Source organism: Orcinus orca, chromosome 11, assembly GCF_937001465.1.
Source record: "Orcinus orca chromosome 11, mOrcOrc1.1, whole genome shotgun sequence".
Lineage (NCBI taxonomy): Eukaryota > Metazoa > Chordata > Mammalia > Artiodactyla > Delphinidae > Orcinus > Orcinus orca.
The window spans coordinates 29673568-29691155 of NC_064569.1; the positions used below are offsets into that span (position 1 = coordinate 29673568).

At 51.0% G+C, this 17588-nt stretch overlaps 1 protein-coding gene and 2 pseudogenes across 2 annotated transcripts; 2 read left to right on the forward strand and 1 right to left on the reverse strand.

The window, feature by feature from the left end:
- Positions 1-9548: 9548 nt before the first annotated feature.
- Positions 9549-12544, reverse strand: LOC125960451 (thimet oligopeptidase-like; annotated as a pseudogene).
- Positions 11138-16779, forward strand: LOC125960360 (pre-mRNA 3'-end-processing factor FIP1-like). 2 transcript variants are annotated; one of them, XM_049693833.1, is made up of 4 exons: positions 11138-11191; positions 11286-11369; positions 11795-11947; positions 12073-16779. In XM_049693833.1, the coding sequence occupies exon 4, from the start codon at positions 13142-13144 to the stop codon at positions 14153-14155; it is 1014 nt and encodes a 337-aa protein (XP_049549790.1). In that variant the 5' UTR covers positions 11138-11191; positions 11286-11369; positions 11795-11947; positions 12073-13141; the 3' UTR covers positions 14156-16779. The 2 variants fall into 2 exon arrangements, with proteins under 2 accessions (XP_049549790.1, XP_049549789.1); XM_049693832.1 differs by lacking the exons at positions 11138-11191; positions 11795-11947 and having other exon boundaries at positions 11231-11369.
- On the forward strand, positions 15963-16779 carry LOC125960452 (serine/arginine-rich splicing factor 3-like; annotated as a pseudogene).
- Positions 16780-17588: the final 809 nt, after the last annotated feature.

A 17588-nucleotide genomic window follows, 5' to 3' on the forward strand; every position in this document is an offset into this window, starting at 1 on the left:
AGAGCCTCTAGAAGGTGAATGGACGGCCTTGTCAACTCCTGGTTCCAGCCCAGGGAAACTGGTTTTGGACCTCTGTCTTCCAGAACCATAAGAGAATGAGTGTGTTTTGTTTTACACAAGCTCATTGGTAGTAATTTGTTACAGCAGCCATAGGGAACTAATGTGTACCTCATAGGAACTATTTCTCCAATTAAAATGTGTGACTGGAAACACACTTGGTGGCATGTCTGACACACGGTAGGTATGCTACTGTGGGTAGTTCTTGGAAACTAAAGCCTTGGTTTTTGAGGAATCATCAAAACCAGTACAATGGTTGCCATGTTTCTCCTTGTTCATCCTGGTGACAAACCTGTATTGAGAGCTCCATCCTTTCCCACAGGACACCCACCCCTAGTACTTACAGGGAAGAGGTTATGTCTCACTTCAGGCACCTTCCTCTTTTCCTTTCTGCTTTTTTTTTTTCATTAATCTTCATCCAACAGGCCTTTCTAAGTTAAAAAAAAAAAAACACAAGACAAAACCATTTCTCAATGGATTCAGATACTACCCCAAGTTAATATTCCAACCATGTTGTTGTTCTTCCGGGTCTCATCACCAGAAATTTCTGAGCTGAAATCCTCTCTAGTTTCTAAGATCAGTCACTTTCTAATTTCTCCCTTCTCAAGTTCAGAGTCTTGTCAGTTTAGTCCCTTCCCTAACCACAACATCTATTAAGGTGACATAGCAAAGTGATGAAAGTCTCGACGGTCTGGTTTTCATCCTGGGTTTCTGCCCGCTACTTACTGTGTGGCATTAGACAAGCTATTCAACCCCTCTGGGCCTCAGTTTCCCCCCAAAAAGGTGAATATTATGAACATTACCTACCTATAGGGTTGCCATTATGAGGATTAAGTGAGTTAATATTTGCTAAGAACTTAGAATATTACTTGTTATAGTCTAAGCACTACAGTTGTGCTTGTTAATAATAATAAATGCAATTCCAAGTGTATAACTTACTCAACTTTCTGTCATAACTTTGAAATGTTGGTCTATCTGTTGGCCAGCGTTGCAGGTAAATGAGTCGAGGCATGGGCTGAGGCATTGCTACCAGTGAGTGGTGTGTTCCCAGAACTAGGAACAGCCGTGTGAAATAGGTAGTGGTTCTACTTGGAGACGGGGCAGACTGGAAAATGACAGCCCTGGGAAGGAGGTGTGATGTACATAGGTTTGGTGTCAGAGCTGCTGCCTGCTGAAGCACCGATGCCGGCCTAAGCCGTAAATGGGGGGGGGGGGCTGGGGAAAACAGGGGCAGAATGGAAGGGGAAAACAGGGGCAGAACGGAGAAAGATAGCCTAGGGAGGAGGTGTGGTGTCCATAGCTTCGGGGTCAGAGGTGCTGCCTGCTGCAGCACCGATGACACCCGAAGCCGTAAATGGGGTGCTGGGGAAAAGAGGGGCAGAATGGAAAGGGAAAACAGGGACAGAACGGAAAACGATAGCCTGGGAAGGAGGTGTGGTGTCCATAGCTTCGGGGTCAGAGGTGCTGCCTGCTGCAGCACCGATGACACCCGAAGCCGTAAATGGGGTGCTGGGGAAAAGGGGGGCAGAATGGAAAGGGAAAACAGGGGCAGAACGGAAAACGAAAGCCTGGGAAGGTGGTGTGGTGTCCATAGCTTCGGGGTCAGAGGTGCTGCCTGCTGCAGCACCGATGACACCCGAAGCCGTAAATGGGGTGCTGGGGAAAAGAGGGGCAGAATGGAAAGGGATAACAGGGGCAGAACGGAAAACGATAGCCTGGGAAGGAGGTGTGGTGTCCATAGCTTCGGGGTCAGAGGTGCTGCCTGCTGCAGCACCGATGACACCCGAAGCCGTGAATGGGGTGCTGGGGAAAAGGGGGGCAGAATGGAAAGGGACAACAGGGGCAGAACGGAAAACGATAGCCTGGGAAGGAGGTGTGGTGTCCATAGCTTCGGGGTCAGAGGTGCTGCCTGCTGCAGCACCGATGACACCCGAAGCCGTAAATGGGGTGCTGGGGAAAAGAGGGGCAGAATGGAAAGGGAAAACAGGGGCAGAACGGAAAACGATAGCCTGGGAAGGAGGTGTGGTGTCCATAGCTTTGGGGTGAGATGGGCTGCCTGCGTGATCTGAGAAAAGCGAGTGAAAGTGGGAGAGCTTCTCCCTAGCTGCTAACTCTTCTCAAGGTCTAACACGCACTGAACACTGGCCGGCTCAGCCTGGGTGTTGACATTGCATTGTATGTGTCACAGAGCAAGGGCGGGCGGGTCAGGGGGTGGGCTGGGGGCCCCACACAAGCCCAGCCCCTGGAGAAACCCGGCCCGAGGGCAAAGAGCCCGACCCCTTCTGGACTTTCTAGCGGCTGGGACTTGTCGCTGTGGGTGGCAGGTGTTTGGCACCGGATGGGCCACCATGCGGAGACTGTTGGGGACTGTGGAAGCCGTCACCTCCAGAGCTCACCCTGCCTGGGCACTGGCTCTGCAGACCCCTCAACCCTGGGTATGTATCGGCCAGCCCTTCCCCGCAACGGGGTCCAGAGGCCAGAGCCTGCCCAGAGCTGAGTGGAGGAGGCACCCAGAGCTTGCCAGGCTGTGGCCCGCCTCCTCCGTGGACCTCCCCAGCTTGTCCGTGAGCCCTGGAGACAGGAGCGCCTTCTCCAGGTCTGCTGATCTGCCAGCATCACCATGAGCCAGGCGGTGAAGGTTTCTGAGCAGGGGATGCAGAGCCCTGACGCGACTGGATGCTGCACCCCACGATGTCCCTTCCTGGCAGGTAGGTTCTTTCTTCACTTGTTTTTCGAAATTTGGTGAAAGAACATTTAAACCTTCGACTGTTCTTCAGGGTATACAGGTGGTAGTGGCTTAGCCGGGATTCGAAGCAAGCCTGTGTGATTCCAGAGCTCGTGCTCTGGACTCTGGTGCCTCCTTGTCATATATGCTTCATGTGTTACTTTTTCTTTTTTTTCTTGAAGTCCTTATGATACTTAGCCCTAAGTGCCATACCTGTAATGAACACATACACTGCCCTGTAGGAGGTGTTCTTTTGTTCAACGCGTGAATTGGTCATCCACCACACTGGGTTCTAATCTCAGAAGATAGGTCAGGGACCACCAGTTGTCAGCATAGCACCATCCCACATTTCTAATTGAGGCTTGCAGCCTAGATTTTTCCCTTTGGTCTAGTTTGAAGGATCCAGGTATGTAAAGCTTATATTCTAGATAAATCAGGGGCTATCCTGAAAGGAATTCATCAATGAATTATTCTGTATGGATTAGAAGCCGGTTTCTCTGGCCTTCCTGGAGTATATCCAGTAAGGCATCTCATTCATGTCTAGAAAGCAAATATATCATTTATTGCAACTTCAGCATGGAGCGATGTATTGGTTTAAAATAAAGTACGATCAACACAATTTGGTCATTGTGAATATGCCGGCTGGGTCCACTCTTTACTACACATATGTAACTCTAGAGCTTCTTACGCCCCATAGAGGAGACATACTCTTGTGTGTCTAGGACAAGGGAAACATGTGTTTTTATTCAGGAGCTGGAAGCTACAGCATGACAGGAAAGAATTGAAAAATCCTGGTCTTGGTCTACACATCACTTTACCTTGTTCGAATCTTGTTTCTTTGGCTTGCTTCATTGGAGTGTTTTCTCTCTCCTGGGACTGACATTGTGTGTTATATATCAGGCATGTAACATGTAGAAGTTTCAGAACCCAGAATCATATAGATCAGTAAAAATTGATATATTTTTGTTTATTTAAAATCACACTGGGCATAATTCATATATTCCAAAAGTAGTTTGACCCTCTGCTCATGAGATTCTTTTTATGGTATGTCAAAGCAAATTTGGACTTCCATCCCCAGTAAACTTTGAGGTTGGAGGACACAAAAGCTTTTGCTCAGACCTAAATTCTGTCTGAAAAAAAAGGGTAACTATTATAAGCCCTTTCTAACCTCTCCAGGAGCAGAAATGATTTACAGCTATGGCATTGAACCCTAATTTCTTGATCTCATTTGAGAAGAGTTCAGTAAGAAACAGTGTCTTGATTTTTGTTTGTTGGTTCCCTGTTTTCTTGTCTTGCTTACCAACAATCCACTGTAATACATGAGTGAGTATGGCAGCAGGCTGAGGGTTCCCTGGAGCTCATTAAGTGAACGTTTTTTCCTAAAATTACTTTTGTCTCCTTATTTTCAGCCCCTCTTCTTTCCTCTGTCCTTTACTATAACCAGGGCTCAGCAAAAGCTGACTGGCTTTGTGCAGACCCTACTTAGGGTAGTCTTTTCTTCATTATTTTATTCATGGCCCCTCCGTTTCATTGTTTGCCTTCTCGATATGTGTTGAAATCTTTCTGTGGTTGATGACTTCCACAATGTCTTGGTTTTTATTGGTTGATTAATTTTGGTATTTCTACAGTTTTATTTAAACATGGTTTCAGGAGGACCAGAAAGTAAATATATTTCCTAGTCTGCCATCTTGAGCTGAAAATCCCTGTGGATTTTAGCATCCAATGTTCCCATGGGTAAAAAACCCAACCTTGGCATTAATAGGTGTACACTCAAGATTTCAGCTTTTCTTGAGCAATCACTAAGGATTTAATATGCGATCACTTCTAATGGGAAAATAATAACTATCTCATGGCGTTGATTTGAGGATTAACTTAGATAATGGACAAGAAAATGCTTTGTAAGGTTTTAAAATCTGTAAAAAACGTTTTTTGTTATTATTTGATTTGTTGCTATTTCAACTTCAGCTGACAGTTGTTTGTGACCTTGCTTATGTGAGAAAATGCCTTCTGGTTTATTGTTTTGAAAGCCAGATTATATTTTTCAATAGCTCAATGGAAATGGCATCATTTGTGAAGTTTAAGGGTGAAGGCATAAATGTTTCTTGACATTTGAATCAACTATTGGTCTTCTGGGGCTTGTCCTTATTCTCCTGCTGTCTCTAATCAACATGGCATCCAGAGAGATCCTGTTAAAACATAAGTCAGATCATGTCACTCAAGTCTCTTCAATGGCTTCTTCACAGGAAAAGCAAAGTCCTCAAAGTGCCTCTACAGCCCTAGAAATCTGGGCCTCTGTTTCCTCTCTGACTGTTTCCTTCTCCTCTCCACTTTGCTCCCTCTGTTTTCCACACACTGACATCCTTTCTGCTCCTTGGATACTCCAAGCCCACTCTTGCCTCATTGCCTTTCCATCTGACTGTTCCCTCTGCTTGTACTATTCACTTCCCAGATATGCACCTTGCTCCCTCTCACAACCTTAGGTTCCCTCGTAAATTTTATCTTCCCCAGAAAGCCCTCAGTGATCACTTAGTTTCAGATCGCAGCCTCCTCCTACCAGCTAACAATCTCCATCCCCCTTCCCTGCTTGCTGTTTTTCTCCAGCACTTACCTGATATACTAGTTATTCTACTCATTTATTCAATTTTTATTTACGTATTTACACTTATGATTTTATATTTGCTTCTTTACTTTTGTCTCTCCCCTCAGCTCGAGAGAGGCTGTATTCATCTGTGTTAATCACTGTTGTGTTTCCTGAACATGCCTAGAAAACATACTGAAGAAGGGTGCCTGAAATTTGGTAAGGGACCCATCAATTTTCTTGGCTGAATGAAGAAATGTGTTCATAAATTAATGAACAAATCTCTGGGGTTTCTGAATTAAGGACTAATGGGAAGAGGAAGGCAAATGGTTGGGACAGGGTACTGCAAGAAGTAGTAGTTGGAGTACTCTGATAGCTATCCTAATAGATAACATTTTGTTCATTTAAATAGTTTTAATGAGAGAGCTGGGAACTAGGGACACACAGCATCGAGGTTTTATAATGCATTCTGTAGAGTTCTTTTCAAGTGTGTTCAAATATCATTGAAAATATATGCATGCATATAAACCTCTGTTACTTTATTTAGTGCTTTACAAGAGCCCCTCAAGGAAGGGGTAGTAGCAACTATCAGTATCCTTCCTTTATGATGAGCTTAATTTATTCAAAATTACATCATAATTTATTCGTAACTGTGAAACTAGACTTAGTTATTACCCCCTAGAAACCTATGACATTAATAAAACCAACAAAAATGTGTTCAGTTTCCAGTGATACACACACTACAGACTCAATTATGTGTCATCTATTTTAATGAAGGAAAGAAGTGATTTAACAAACACAGAGCAAACAGAATATGAAGTTTTGTCCTCCATTAATATTAGTAATGGGTAAAGTGGGCTTCAACGCCTTCAAGGTAGCTTGAGACCATCATCTCTGTGTCATGGGCAGGGGCATGCTCGGCCAGGATGTCTTTCTCTGTCACTGAGAAAAATTTCCATAATATATAATGATACTTACTGAAACAGATATGGGGCATTTGGGTAATTAGGAATCTGTTAGCATATTTTTCCGGAAGCCTTGACTACAAAACAAAGATAGTAGATTTGGACACTTCCAGCTATGCAGAAGTTTTTGGGTATTCATCTTTATGCCGAATGAAGTAAGCTTATTTCATCTCTGCAGCTTCCCATATACCATTTTCCCACCTCTGTTTTGTGTCTGGAAAGACTTTTAGAAATTAAAACTCAAGTTAAAAAGTGAGTGACGGGCTTCCCTGGTGGCTCAGTGGTTGAGAGTCCGCCTGCCGATGCAGGGGACACGGGTTCGTGCCCCCGGTCTGGGAAGATCCCACATGCCGTGGAGCGGCTAGGCCCATGAGCCATGGCCGCTGAGCCTGCGCGTCCGGAGCCTGTGCTCCGCAACGGGAGAGGCCACAGCAGTGAGAGGCCCGTGTACCGCAAAAAAAAGAAAAGAAAAGAAAAGAAAGTGAGTGACAACTTAAATGATATATGGACTATTTTGCTGACTTACAAGAGCATGCAGAATAAAATATGACCCAGTTGAAATGTTAATTTTATTTTAATGTGTATATTGGGGTGGAGTCTTAAAGGTGCCAGAAAACAAGCATTCACCCATCCTGTTTGGAACTGCAGCACACAGGCACCTTCAGTTACCAGTTCTGTTCATTCCACAGAATCATCTTGGGAAAACATAACTGTTTTTTATGTACCTGGTATATATCTTAATTAGTTTGAAGAATTTCCCAAATACCTGTTAATATGTAGTTCTCCAATTCCAATCTTGCCACGTCCTGTACCAGTGACACGGCACATAGGAGTTTTATTTCTCTTTCTTTCTCTGGGTTGTTGAGAACCCAACGAAAGAACAATGGAATGGCATCAAAGAGATCAGGGTTCTTGACTCAGATTTGCCATCAAATAATAGTGTCCTCTTGGGAAAATTATAGTTATTCTAGGCCCCTTTCCTTTTCTTTACTTTGACAGAGCTGCACTAGATGACCCCAAGTAACACTGCACTCTTTGCAGTAGTAGCTTAGACGTTATTGGTTTTCTGAAACAAATGAAGACAGTGACACAGGAAGCTGTGCAACATCTCTGTAACTATGTTTTCTTAGAGTTGCCTCCATTTTACAGATGATAAGATGGCTGAGCACAGAAGTAGGTGTTTTGACCAGAGGTTCCAGAGTAGATGGAACTGAACCACAAGTTTCCTTCATTCCTGAAGCTCACTTAGCCAAAACATAGGCTTCTGAATATTAAGCTGTAAAGCATATTATCAGTATGCTTTAAAAGAAGCGGTTCTTCTAGGATTTCTAATTAATAGGCGGTTTTGAAATTCTTAGAAGATCATCTAATTTTGTGAGATTTACAGCTCTATTTTCCTGTCAAGCAAGTTGTGTTAGTGCCAGACAATCATCTGAGCTTCTGGATGCTTCTCTGAACCTCTTGAATTTTTCTTCTTGCTATCTGAAATTCATGCCAGATAAGCCTTTTTGTAGAGAGCATGTACAGACTTGTCTATTTTCATATAAGAAAGCGATGCAGTGAGCCAGGTCGGGGGTTAAGCCCTCATTCTCAGAGTGGTGTTGAGCTCCTGGTGAGATATTATCATCATTTCCTCAGAATAGAAGAGCAGTTATCTCAAGTTTTTAATGCCATTAACTATTTATACATTTATGTATAATACATATATTTATTGTACCTACGAGGTGTGCTCTCTTTGGGAAGTACAAAGCTATTTGAGACGTAAGTTGTTCGTTTTTTTGTTTTCCCACAAATACTGTGACCCTTTGAGCAGGAAGGTCTATGTTTTACTAACATCTAGAACAAGCAGCTAACACGGTGTCTAAGATGTAGTCAATAAATATGAAATAGGTAAATGAACACATTTTTAAGGAAGGGCCAGGACATGAACAAATAGAAAATTTTCATTTTCAGTCACAAAGCCACAACAGACATAAAAATGATACAGACAACAAGTGCTACGGTCATTCAAAGAAGGCATAGAATTGCTACAACAAGGATCTCCTCTATGGCACAGGGAACTGTACTCAATATTTTGTAATAACTTATAAGGGAAAAGAATCTGAAAACGGAATCACTGTGCTGTACACCTGAAACAGACACGACATTGTAAATCAACTATATTTCAGTTAAAAAACAAACAATCAGACAACAGCAACAACAAAAAACCAAAGAGGTCATAGAAGTTCTTATGAGATTCCAGAAGAGAAGAGAAGAGAAGCCAAATGAGGACGGGAGAGGAGGCTTTTGAATCAGTTCAGACGAGAAGTCACAGAGGAACTAGTCTTTGATCTGAACTTGAGATTAAGATTAAGATGAATTAATCTGAATTAATTAAGCTTGCAACACAGGGATATTACAGATGAAGGTAATCACATAAACTTACTATACTGAAACTTGCAGAGGTTATGAGTGTTGTTCAAGATCCCAAAGCAAGTGCATTGTGGAATCCGAATTTTAAGTGAGGCCTAATGAACTAAAAACAAAGAAACACAGAAACAAGCCCTTCCTGTGACACCACGTTGCCTTTTAAGTCGTTTTTTTAGGTGGGTTGGCAGAAACTGGTTCCAGTGTTTCTTGCAGGAATGACTGACCATAGGACTGGGTGTCGTAGCTTCCTGCCAGGCGGCCGAAGGTCGCAGGCAGATGGGTCACTGGGACACACGCGGAGGGGCTCCTGCTCGGCCGCCTGGCCACTCAGTGCCCCTGCCCCAGAGCGGGGGTGGGGGCCTCAAAGCAGCCTTGTCTGAGTCCCCTGCCACTAGAGAGAGTATTGGCCCAACACTTGTAGAAAACGGGGACCTTGCTGGCAGTTCAGTGCAGGGACACAAATAAATCTTTGCCAACTTTCTGCTGAAGCTCACGAGGGTTCACACGCAGCCTCGGCAGCGAGAGATGAGTCAGGGCTCGCCCTCCACCACGGGGAGATCGCTGGTTAAAGCGCTCACGAGGGAGTGAACCGCGTGTCTGCACCGACACGCATGGGTAAACCTCGCCGATGCCTTCTGTCCGGGGTATGAAGCCCTCTCCTGCCTCTTCCAGGCTCTCTAGAAAGCATGTGCGGAGCCTCCCACCCCACCCTTGGACTCCGCGGGCCATAGCTGGAGGGACCAGCCAAGGAACCGTGGCAGGAAGAGGCCAGAGGTCAGCGGGCCTTGGCCGGAGCCCGTCAGTCGGTCCCCATTCACACACCACCAGACGATCCTCTTGACCTGGGCAGTAGCCGCCAACCAACCGCTAAGGTGGGCCCGGCGCGCGCTTGGCTACCTGGCATGGCTGGGAACCCCAATATCTCCTGGCAGAGGCGGGCATTCTCCAGGGCCGGGTCCGCGGACGCCTGCGTGTGTAGGGCCTGAACCACCTTGGCCAGGACGATCTGGCACAGGTTGAAGAGGCCTGGGGGGCGGGAGGAAGGAGACGGGGGGCTGGCACCGTGTCCAGGCCGCGCTTTCCAGCCGGGCAGACCGGAAGCCCCCTTCCCTTCCCTCGGTCCGGCCGCATCTGGGTTGGCCTCCCGGGACTTGACGAGCTTGTCCAGCAGCTCCTGAGGGACGGTGCTGCCCGTGCCCCACCAAGACTGGCAGCAGCGCCAGGGCCTCACAGGGCACGGCGCCCCCGGCCCCAGAGCCTTCCCTCTGGTTCTCATCACCGGCTGTCACCAGACTTGCATGCAACGTTCTTTTCTTTTCTCTTGTCTTCTTTACGTCCCTCAGCCACGCAATGCGGTGAAGCCCTGACGCTCGCTGCCACATCGATACACCCTGAGAACACGATGCTCAGCGAGAGAAGTCATACACAGAAGGACACACAGGGCGTGACCCCACTGAGGAGAAACATCCAGAGCAGGTAGATCCACAGAGTCAGCGAGTGGGTTCCTGGTTGTCAGGGGATGGCGAGGGGACGGAGTGATAGCTAAGGGCGTGAGGGACATTTTCGGGGTGACAGAAATGGTCCAAAGCAGTAGTGACGTCTGTACAGCTCAGTAAACTGTCCCCACACGCCCCGGTGCAGCCTGTGAGAGCATCGCTCTCAGGCTGAAGGGCAGACCACAGGAAGACTGAACGAGCAGTGGGTCCTGGGCCCAGACGCTCAGCTGGCGCCCCCCACGTGGGGAAGTCACTGGGACTTGCTGAGCCTCCACGGAGACTGGCAGCAGCCCCCGAGCTCACAGGGCACTGCGCCCCCGGCCCCAGAGCCTTCCCTCTGGTTCTCGTCACCGGCTGTCAGCAGACTTGCAGGCAACGTTCCTTTCTTTTCTTTTGTCTTTTTTCAAGGCAACTTTTGAGTACACGTATTTAACATGCAGGGAACCAGCCCTGACTCCTTGATCTGGGTCTTCCAGCCTCTAGAGCCTTGAGGGCTTCCATTTCCGTTATTTACGCGCCCAGTGCCTGGGGTTTGATGATGGAAGCTGACACCGAGGGCGTCACCACGTGCGGGGTGATGTCAGTGAAAGAATCCCATGGCGAGGGCCTGCCTGAGGACCACACATGCCCGGGCCCTCCCCGCCCCCTGCCTGCAGCCCTGCGCCTGGGAGCAGAGCTGGTGCATCGCGTGCCCGACGTCGTGGAAGTTGGTCTCCCGCTCATCATGCTGCAGCAGGGAGGGCAGGTTGGGCGTAGGCTTGGTGACGTTGGCCACCATGGCCGCGATGGCGATCTGACAGCTCCCATCGTGCTGTAGGCAGGCCGGCTGCAGGCCGAAGCAGGCCGCGTGCCCGGACTTCCCCACCCTGTGGAGGGACGTGGATGGGGCCCCACTTGCACAGAGGAGCCCCGGCCCACGGCCGACAGGTTCCCCCACGCACGCACCGAGGATAGAGATCAGGTAGAACTTGCCGATGGATGACCTTACCCGAGGCCGCGTCCCAGACCGTTTAGAGCCTCACATCTTCGTGACACATGTTGGTGCCCTCCTCCAGGTCGAAGGTCAGCCCCAGCAGCTCCTGGGAGATGCCCACCGGCCCGCGTGTGAGCGCCTGCATGGGGAAGGACTCATTGAGCAGGTACTGGTCCACGTGGTAGCGCATCTCCTCCCCCTGGTTCATGTAGTAGCGCAGGTCCCAGGCATTGATGGGGCCGTCAAAGTGCAGGCCCCGCCTCTGGCACTCGGCCTCCTTTAGCTCCAGGATCACGGCCGCTCCTGCTCCCCGAGGGGCTTCAGCTTCTGGGCCAGCTCACCTGCGGGCGGAGGGGAGAGGCTCGGCTACGTCCCTGGGGCAGCCCCCCAGCCACCCCCGACCCCGCACCTCTCGAGGCAGAATGAAGGGTCTGGGAAGGTGACCCCCAAGGGCTGACACAGTGGGGTCTCAGGCAGCACCACGTCCGGTCAAGGTCCGCCTGACCCCGTCCCCACTGGGACTCAGGGGGAGGCGGTGTTACCTAGGACAGTGGCCACCACCTGGCTGGTCTTGTCCATGTTCATCTCCAGCACGGAGTCGGCATGCGTGCGGAACCCCAGCAGGCGGGACTTCAGGGCCTGCAGCCTCACCAGCTCCCTGAGGATCACGCAGTTCTCCTGGAACCCAGAGACGGAAGGCGCTGGGGACCGAGGGCCACGCCCTCCCCGCGGGCCCCGGGCCAGGTCTCTGCAGGCGGGCAGGGCTCCCAGGCCACTGGCGGGCACAGCAAATCCCCCTCCCTCCTCCTCCTGGCCCGGATTTCTAGACACTTTGGTGCTGTCCTAACACGTGGTCTTTATTAACACAGGTCCTTTTGGAGCCGGAAACGGCATGAACGTGATGGGCTCTAAGGCCAAGGGCAGGAAGAAATGCGGCCAGGCTCTCCAGGAGCCACCAAGGGGCCTCCCCGGGCTCAAGAAGACAAACACGGCCTCCGTGCAGACAGTAGCTCAACCCCACGGCGCCCAAACACCCAGCCCCTGGACGGTGAGACACCTGTTGCTGCAGGTGGCCCGTGGCTCACTGATGAGGCCCGGCCCCAGGCGTACGCCACCTTCTCTGGGGCCACCTCTCCGGTCTGCAGTGGGGTTCTCCTGGGAGCCCCCAGTCACCACAGGACCAGCGTGGCCTGTCTGTAGCCCAAGAAGGTGGGGACACAAGACTGTCCCCCGTGCCCCCCGCATCACCCGCGAGGCCGAGCGAGCACCAGTGGTGTCTGCGGGGAAGATGAAGGGCTCATGCAGAGCCCCCATCCACAGAAGCACAGACTGCAGCCACATGCGCTATGGAACAAACACAAGTGTCCATGCAGGACCCGATGTCTGAATGTCAGGGCCATGCCCGGGCCACAGTGAGAAGGTGCATCCCCCATGCAAGCCACAGAGAGGGGATGGGGGGGGCCATCTGCGATTCTGAGCTCATCGGGCATCACCCCAGAGGGAGAGGGAGAGGGAGAGAGGTAGACAGAAGTACAGAGGGAGAGAAAGAGAGAGGGAGGGAGAGACGTCTCTCCCTTCCCTGGGGGTTCTCTAGTGCAGCCAAGGCTGAAAACCACTGCATTTTGGGAGATGGGTCCTCGTGGAAGAGTTAAATAGTAGCTCATGGCATTATCGACACATATTAAAAAGGCCCCAAATCTTGGGGAGTCAGGGAGGGGAGTGTCGGCTGCCTCGTAAACGAGGAGAGATTGGGCATCAGAGGAGGTGCCTGTGCAGCCTGTGCCCAGGGCCCCGCAGACTTCATCTCCCAGCGGCGGTCCTGGGCTGGAAGTCAGCGGGGAGGTCAGGCTCTCCAAGCATCAACGTTGACTTCAGGGCTGATCTAAAAGGCGCCTGGTGTTTGTTGAAGCAGAAAAAAGAGAAAGCAGTAGGGAGAGGATGGGAGTGGGAGGGGGAGGGAGCCCGCCTCCTCAGCACTTCTACAGCTCTCCCTCTCTCTCTCTCCCCGTTTCTCCTTCTCTCCCTCTACCTCGCTGCCTCTCACTCTCCCTCTCCCTCCATCTCTCCCTCTGCCTCTCTCCCTCCCTCTCTCCCTGTCCCTCTTTCCCTGTCCCTCTCTCTCTCTCCCTCTTTCCCTCCCCCTCTCCCTCTCCCCCTTTCTCTCTCCCTCTCCCCCTCTCCCCTCCTCTCTCCCCTCCTCTCTCCCTGTCCCTGTTTCCCTGTTCCACACGCTCTAGCTCTACCTCTTTCCCTCTCCCTCTCCCTCCACCTCCTTCCCTCTCCAGAGAGGGAAGGAGGTGGAGGGAGAGGGAGAGAGAGATGGAGAGGGAGGGGGGAGAGGGAGAGAGAGATGGAGAGGGAGGGGGAGAGGGAGAGAGAGGGTGGAGAGGGGAGACTGATAGAGGGAGGGAGCGAAAGACGTTTCTCCCTCCCTCCCTCTCTCCCTCCCTCTCTCCCTCTCCCTCCCTCTCCCTCCCTCCTTCTCCCTCTCCCTCTCGCTCCAACTCTCCCTCTCCCTCCGTCTCTCCATCTCCCTCACTCCCTTCCAGAGAGGCAGAGGTAAGGCAGAGGGAGAGAGGGGGAGGGAGAGGGAGAGGGAGAGGGAGGGAGAGGGAGAGAGAAAGGGAGAGAGGGAGAGAGAGAGGGAGAGGGAGGGAGAGTGAGAGTGAGAGAGAAAGGGAGAGAGGGAGAGAGAGGGGGAGAGAGGGAGAGGGAAAGAGGTCTCTTCCTCCCTCCCTCTCCCTCTCTCCTCCTTCTCTCCCTCTCTCCCTCTCCCTCTCTCTCTCCCTGTCCCTGTTTCCCTGTTGCAGTCTCCCTCTCCCTCTCTCCCTCTCCCTTGTCTCTGCCTCTCCCTCCATCTCTCCCTCTCTGAGAGGGAGTGAGGGCGAGGGAGAGATGGAGGGAGAGGGAGTGACAGAGGGAGGGAGAGGGAGAGAGGAAGGGAAAGGGTGAGGGAAGGAGAGGGAGAGACGGAGGAGAGAGGGAGGGGGAGGGAAGAAGAGACCATTTTCCCTCTCCCGCTCTCCCTCTCTCTCTCCCTCTCTTATCTCTCTCTCCCTCTGTCCCTCTCTCTCCTCCTCTCTCCCTCTCCCTCCATCTCTCCCTCTCCCTCTCTCCCTCTCCCTTATCTCTGCCTCTCCCTCCATCTCTCCCTATCTGGGAAGGAGTGAGGGAGATGGAGACATGGAGGGAGAGGGAGAGTTGGTGGGAGAGGGAGAGGGAGGAGAAGGAGAGAGGGAGGGAGAGAGGTGTAGAGGGAGAGAGGGAGAGACGTCTTCGCTCCCTCCCTCTATCCCTCTCTCCCTTTCCCCCCTCTCTCTCCCTCTCCCCCCCTCTCTCCTGCTCTCTCTCCCTCTCCCTCCACCTCCTTCCCTCTCTGGAGAGGGAAGGAGGTGGAGGGAGAGGGAGAGGGAAAGAGGGAGAGGGAAAGCGGAACAGGGAAACAGGGACAGGGAGAGACGGAGGGAGAGGGAGATAAGGAGGACAGAGGGAGGGGGGGGAGGAAGAGACCTCTTTCCCTCTCCCTCTCCCCCCCCCTCCTCTCCATATCTCTCTCCCTCTCTTCCTCTCCCTTCCTCTCCCTCTCCCTCCATCTCTCCCTCTCCCTCTCTCCCTCTCCCTTGTCTCTGCCTTTCCATCTCTCCCTCTCTGGGAGGGAGTGAGGGAGATGGAGAGACGGAGGCAGCGGGAGAGTTGGAGGGAGAGGGAGAGGGAGGGAGAGGGAGAGAGGGAGGGAGAGGGAGAGAGGGAGGGAGAGGGAGAGAGGGAGGGAGAGGGAGAGGGAGGAGAGGGGGATAGAGGGAGGGAGGGAGAGAGGGATGGAGGGAGGGAGGGAGAGAGGGATGGAGGGAGGGAAGGAGAGAGGGAGGGAGAGACGTCTTTCGCTCCCTCCCTCTATCCCTCTCTCCCTCTCCCCCCTCCCCCCTCTCTCTCCCTCTCCCCCCTCCCTCTCCTGCTCTCTTTCCCTCTCCCTCCACCTCCTTCCCTCTCCAGAGAGGGAAGGAGGTGGAGGGAGAGGGAGAGGGAAAGAGGTAGAGGGAGAGCGTGCGGAACAGGGAAACAGGGACAGGGAGAGAGGAAGGGAGAGAGGGAGAGGGAAGAGGGATGGGGGAGGCGGGAAGAGGGAGGGGGGAGGCGGGAGAGAGACGGGGGAGAGGGAGGAGGTAGAGGGAGGAGGAGGGGAGAGGGAGAGGGATGGGGGAGAGCGAGGGGGAGACGGAGGTGGAGAGGGAGTTGGGAGAGGGACGGGGAGAGGGACGGGGAGAGGGACGGGGAGGGGGAGAGGGAGGAGGGAGAGAGGGAAAGAGAGACGCAGAGGAAAGAGGGAGAGGGAAGAGAGAGAGGAAGGGAGAGAGGGAGAGGGAGGGTGAGAGGGTCGAGAGGAAGCAGGGAGAAAGGAGAGAAAGAACACACCATCTACATTTCTGTCAAATGACACCGGGGATCCTTACACAACCAGGAGAAAATAACACAGCAAGACTGTTTCTCAGCTGGAACTGGAACTGCAGATGGGGCCAAACACCACCAGGGTGGCCACACATGTCCAGCTGCTGCCCCAGCCCCCTGAGTCTGGTCACCAGGGCTCTGAGTGTTTGCTCCTGGGACCTGGGGTTCACCCTGTCACCCTGGAGGTCGGGCCTAGACAGCAGGGCCCCGGGCTGGACACATAGGGGGAAAAGCATCCCCACAGGACAGCTTGTGCGAGCCGATTCAGCTGCGAGATTCTAGAGGCCCGGGATCACCCTGTGGCCCATGAAACCCAGGAGCCAGGAGGGTCTTGCATCGGGATTCCTGTCCGTTGGACTGTAACGTTTATGTAAGGAATCTTGGAAACAGTGGTAACAAGACTGAATTCGAACGAGCTTTAGGATATTATGGACCACTGCGAAGTGTGTGGGTTGCTAAAAACCCTCCCGGCTTCGCTCTTGTTGAAAATGAAGATCCCCGAGATGCAGCGGATGCTGTCTGAGAACTAGACCGGAGAACGCTCTGTGGCTGCCGAGTAAGAGTGGACCTGTCGAATGGGGAAAGGAGAAGTCGAAATCGTGGCCGCCTCCTTCTTGGGGTCGTCGCCCTCGAGATGATTATCGGAGGAGGAGTCCTCCCCCTCATCACAGATCTCCAAGACGGAGAAGCTTCTCCCGCAGCTGGAGCAGGTCCCTTTCTAGATATAGGAGAAGAGAGAGATCACTGTCCCAGGAGAGAAATCACAAGCCGTCCCGATCTTTCTCTAGGTCTCCTAGCCGATCCAGGTCAAATGAAAGGAAATAGACCACTTTGCAAGAGGAGTGGTGCACAGGAAATAACTTCATTTGACAGGAGTATGTACAGAAAATTCAAGTTTCGTTTGAGACTTCTGAAGCTTGATGCACTTTTTAAATGTTTTAGCTGTTCACATTTGTTTGTCTCTTGGGACAGTGACACATAAAGGTGTCATTCTCTATGGTTTGAAATGGGTCATATGAGGCATGTAATATGATGAATTGTTTCTTTACAATGTTCTCGTAAGCAAAATTGAATTTGCTTTGAATTTTTGGTCTTGCCTAGACTGATAATAAAACTCTAACTCCTGCCCACCTAAAGTGTGATGTTTATTATTATGGAAACAACACTGGCAAACATTGAAAAGACTTTCTGTAGCTGGGATATGGTATGCAGCTGTAGTTAAGCAAGCAGTCTTTAAAAGGTGCTGTGAACACAAGCCAGCAGGTAGAAATGAAAGCCGCACCTTTACCCTAGATTAGAGGTTTAAGAATTCCACTAGTCTTCACACTGGACAAGAGGTTGTCCAGTGAGTTTAGAATCTAAGAATTTTCAAGGAAGTTAGTTTACCTTTGAGTTAGGTCATAAGTCCCCTCTGTGATTGCTGTACATGAATACATAGCTCTTTGTAATGTTTTTAGGAAGTTGAGATTATCAAGGTACCAGTGTCCTGCCAGATTAAGAGTATATTGTAGAGCTGAACTTTGAGTTACTGTGCAATATTTTTTTTCATGCTGTCATTTGTAATATGTTTTGTGAGAATCCTTGGGATTAAAGTTTTGGTTCCAAAAGGAACAAAGGAAAAAAAAAAAAGGATCCACCTGCCAATGCAGCAGACACTGGTTCGAGCCCTGGTCCGGGAAGATCCCATGTGCCGCAGATCAACTAAGCCGTGGGCCACAACTATTGAGCCTGCGCTCTAGATCCTGGGAGCCACAACTACTGAGCCCCCATGCCACAACTACAGAAGCCCACACATCTAGAGCCCGTGCTCCGAAACAAAAGAAGCCACTGTAATGAGAAGCACGTGCCCGCAACAAAGAGGAGCCCCTGCTCGCCGCAACTAGAGAAAGCCCGTGTGCAGCAACGAAGACCCAACGCAGCAAAAAAAAAAAAAAAAGAC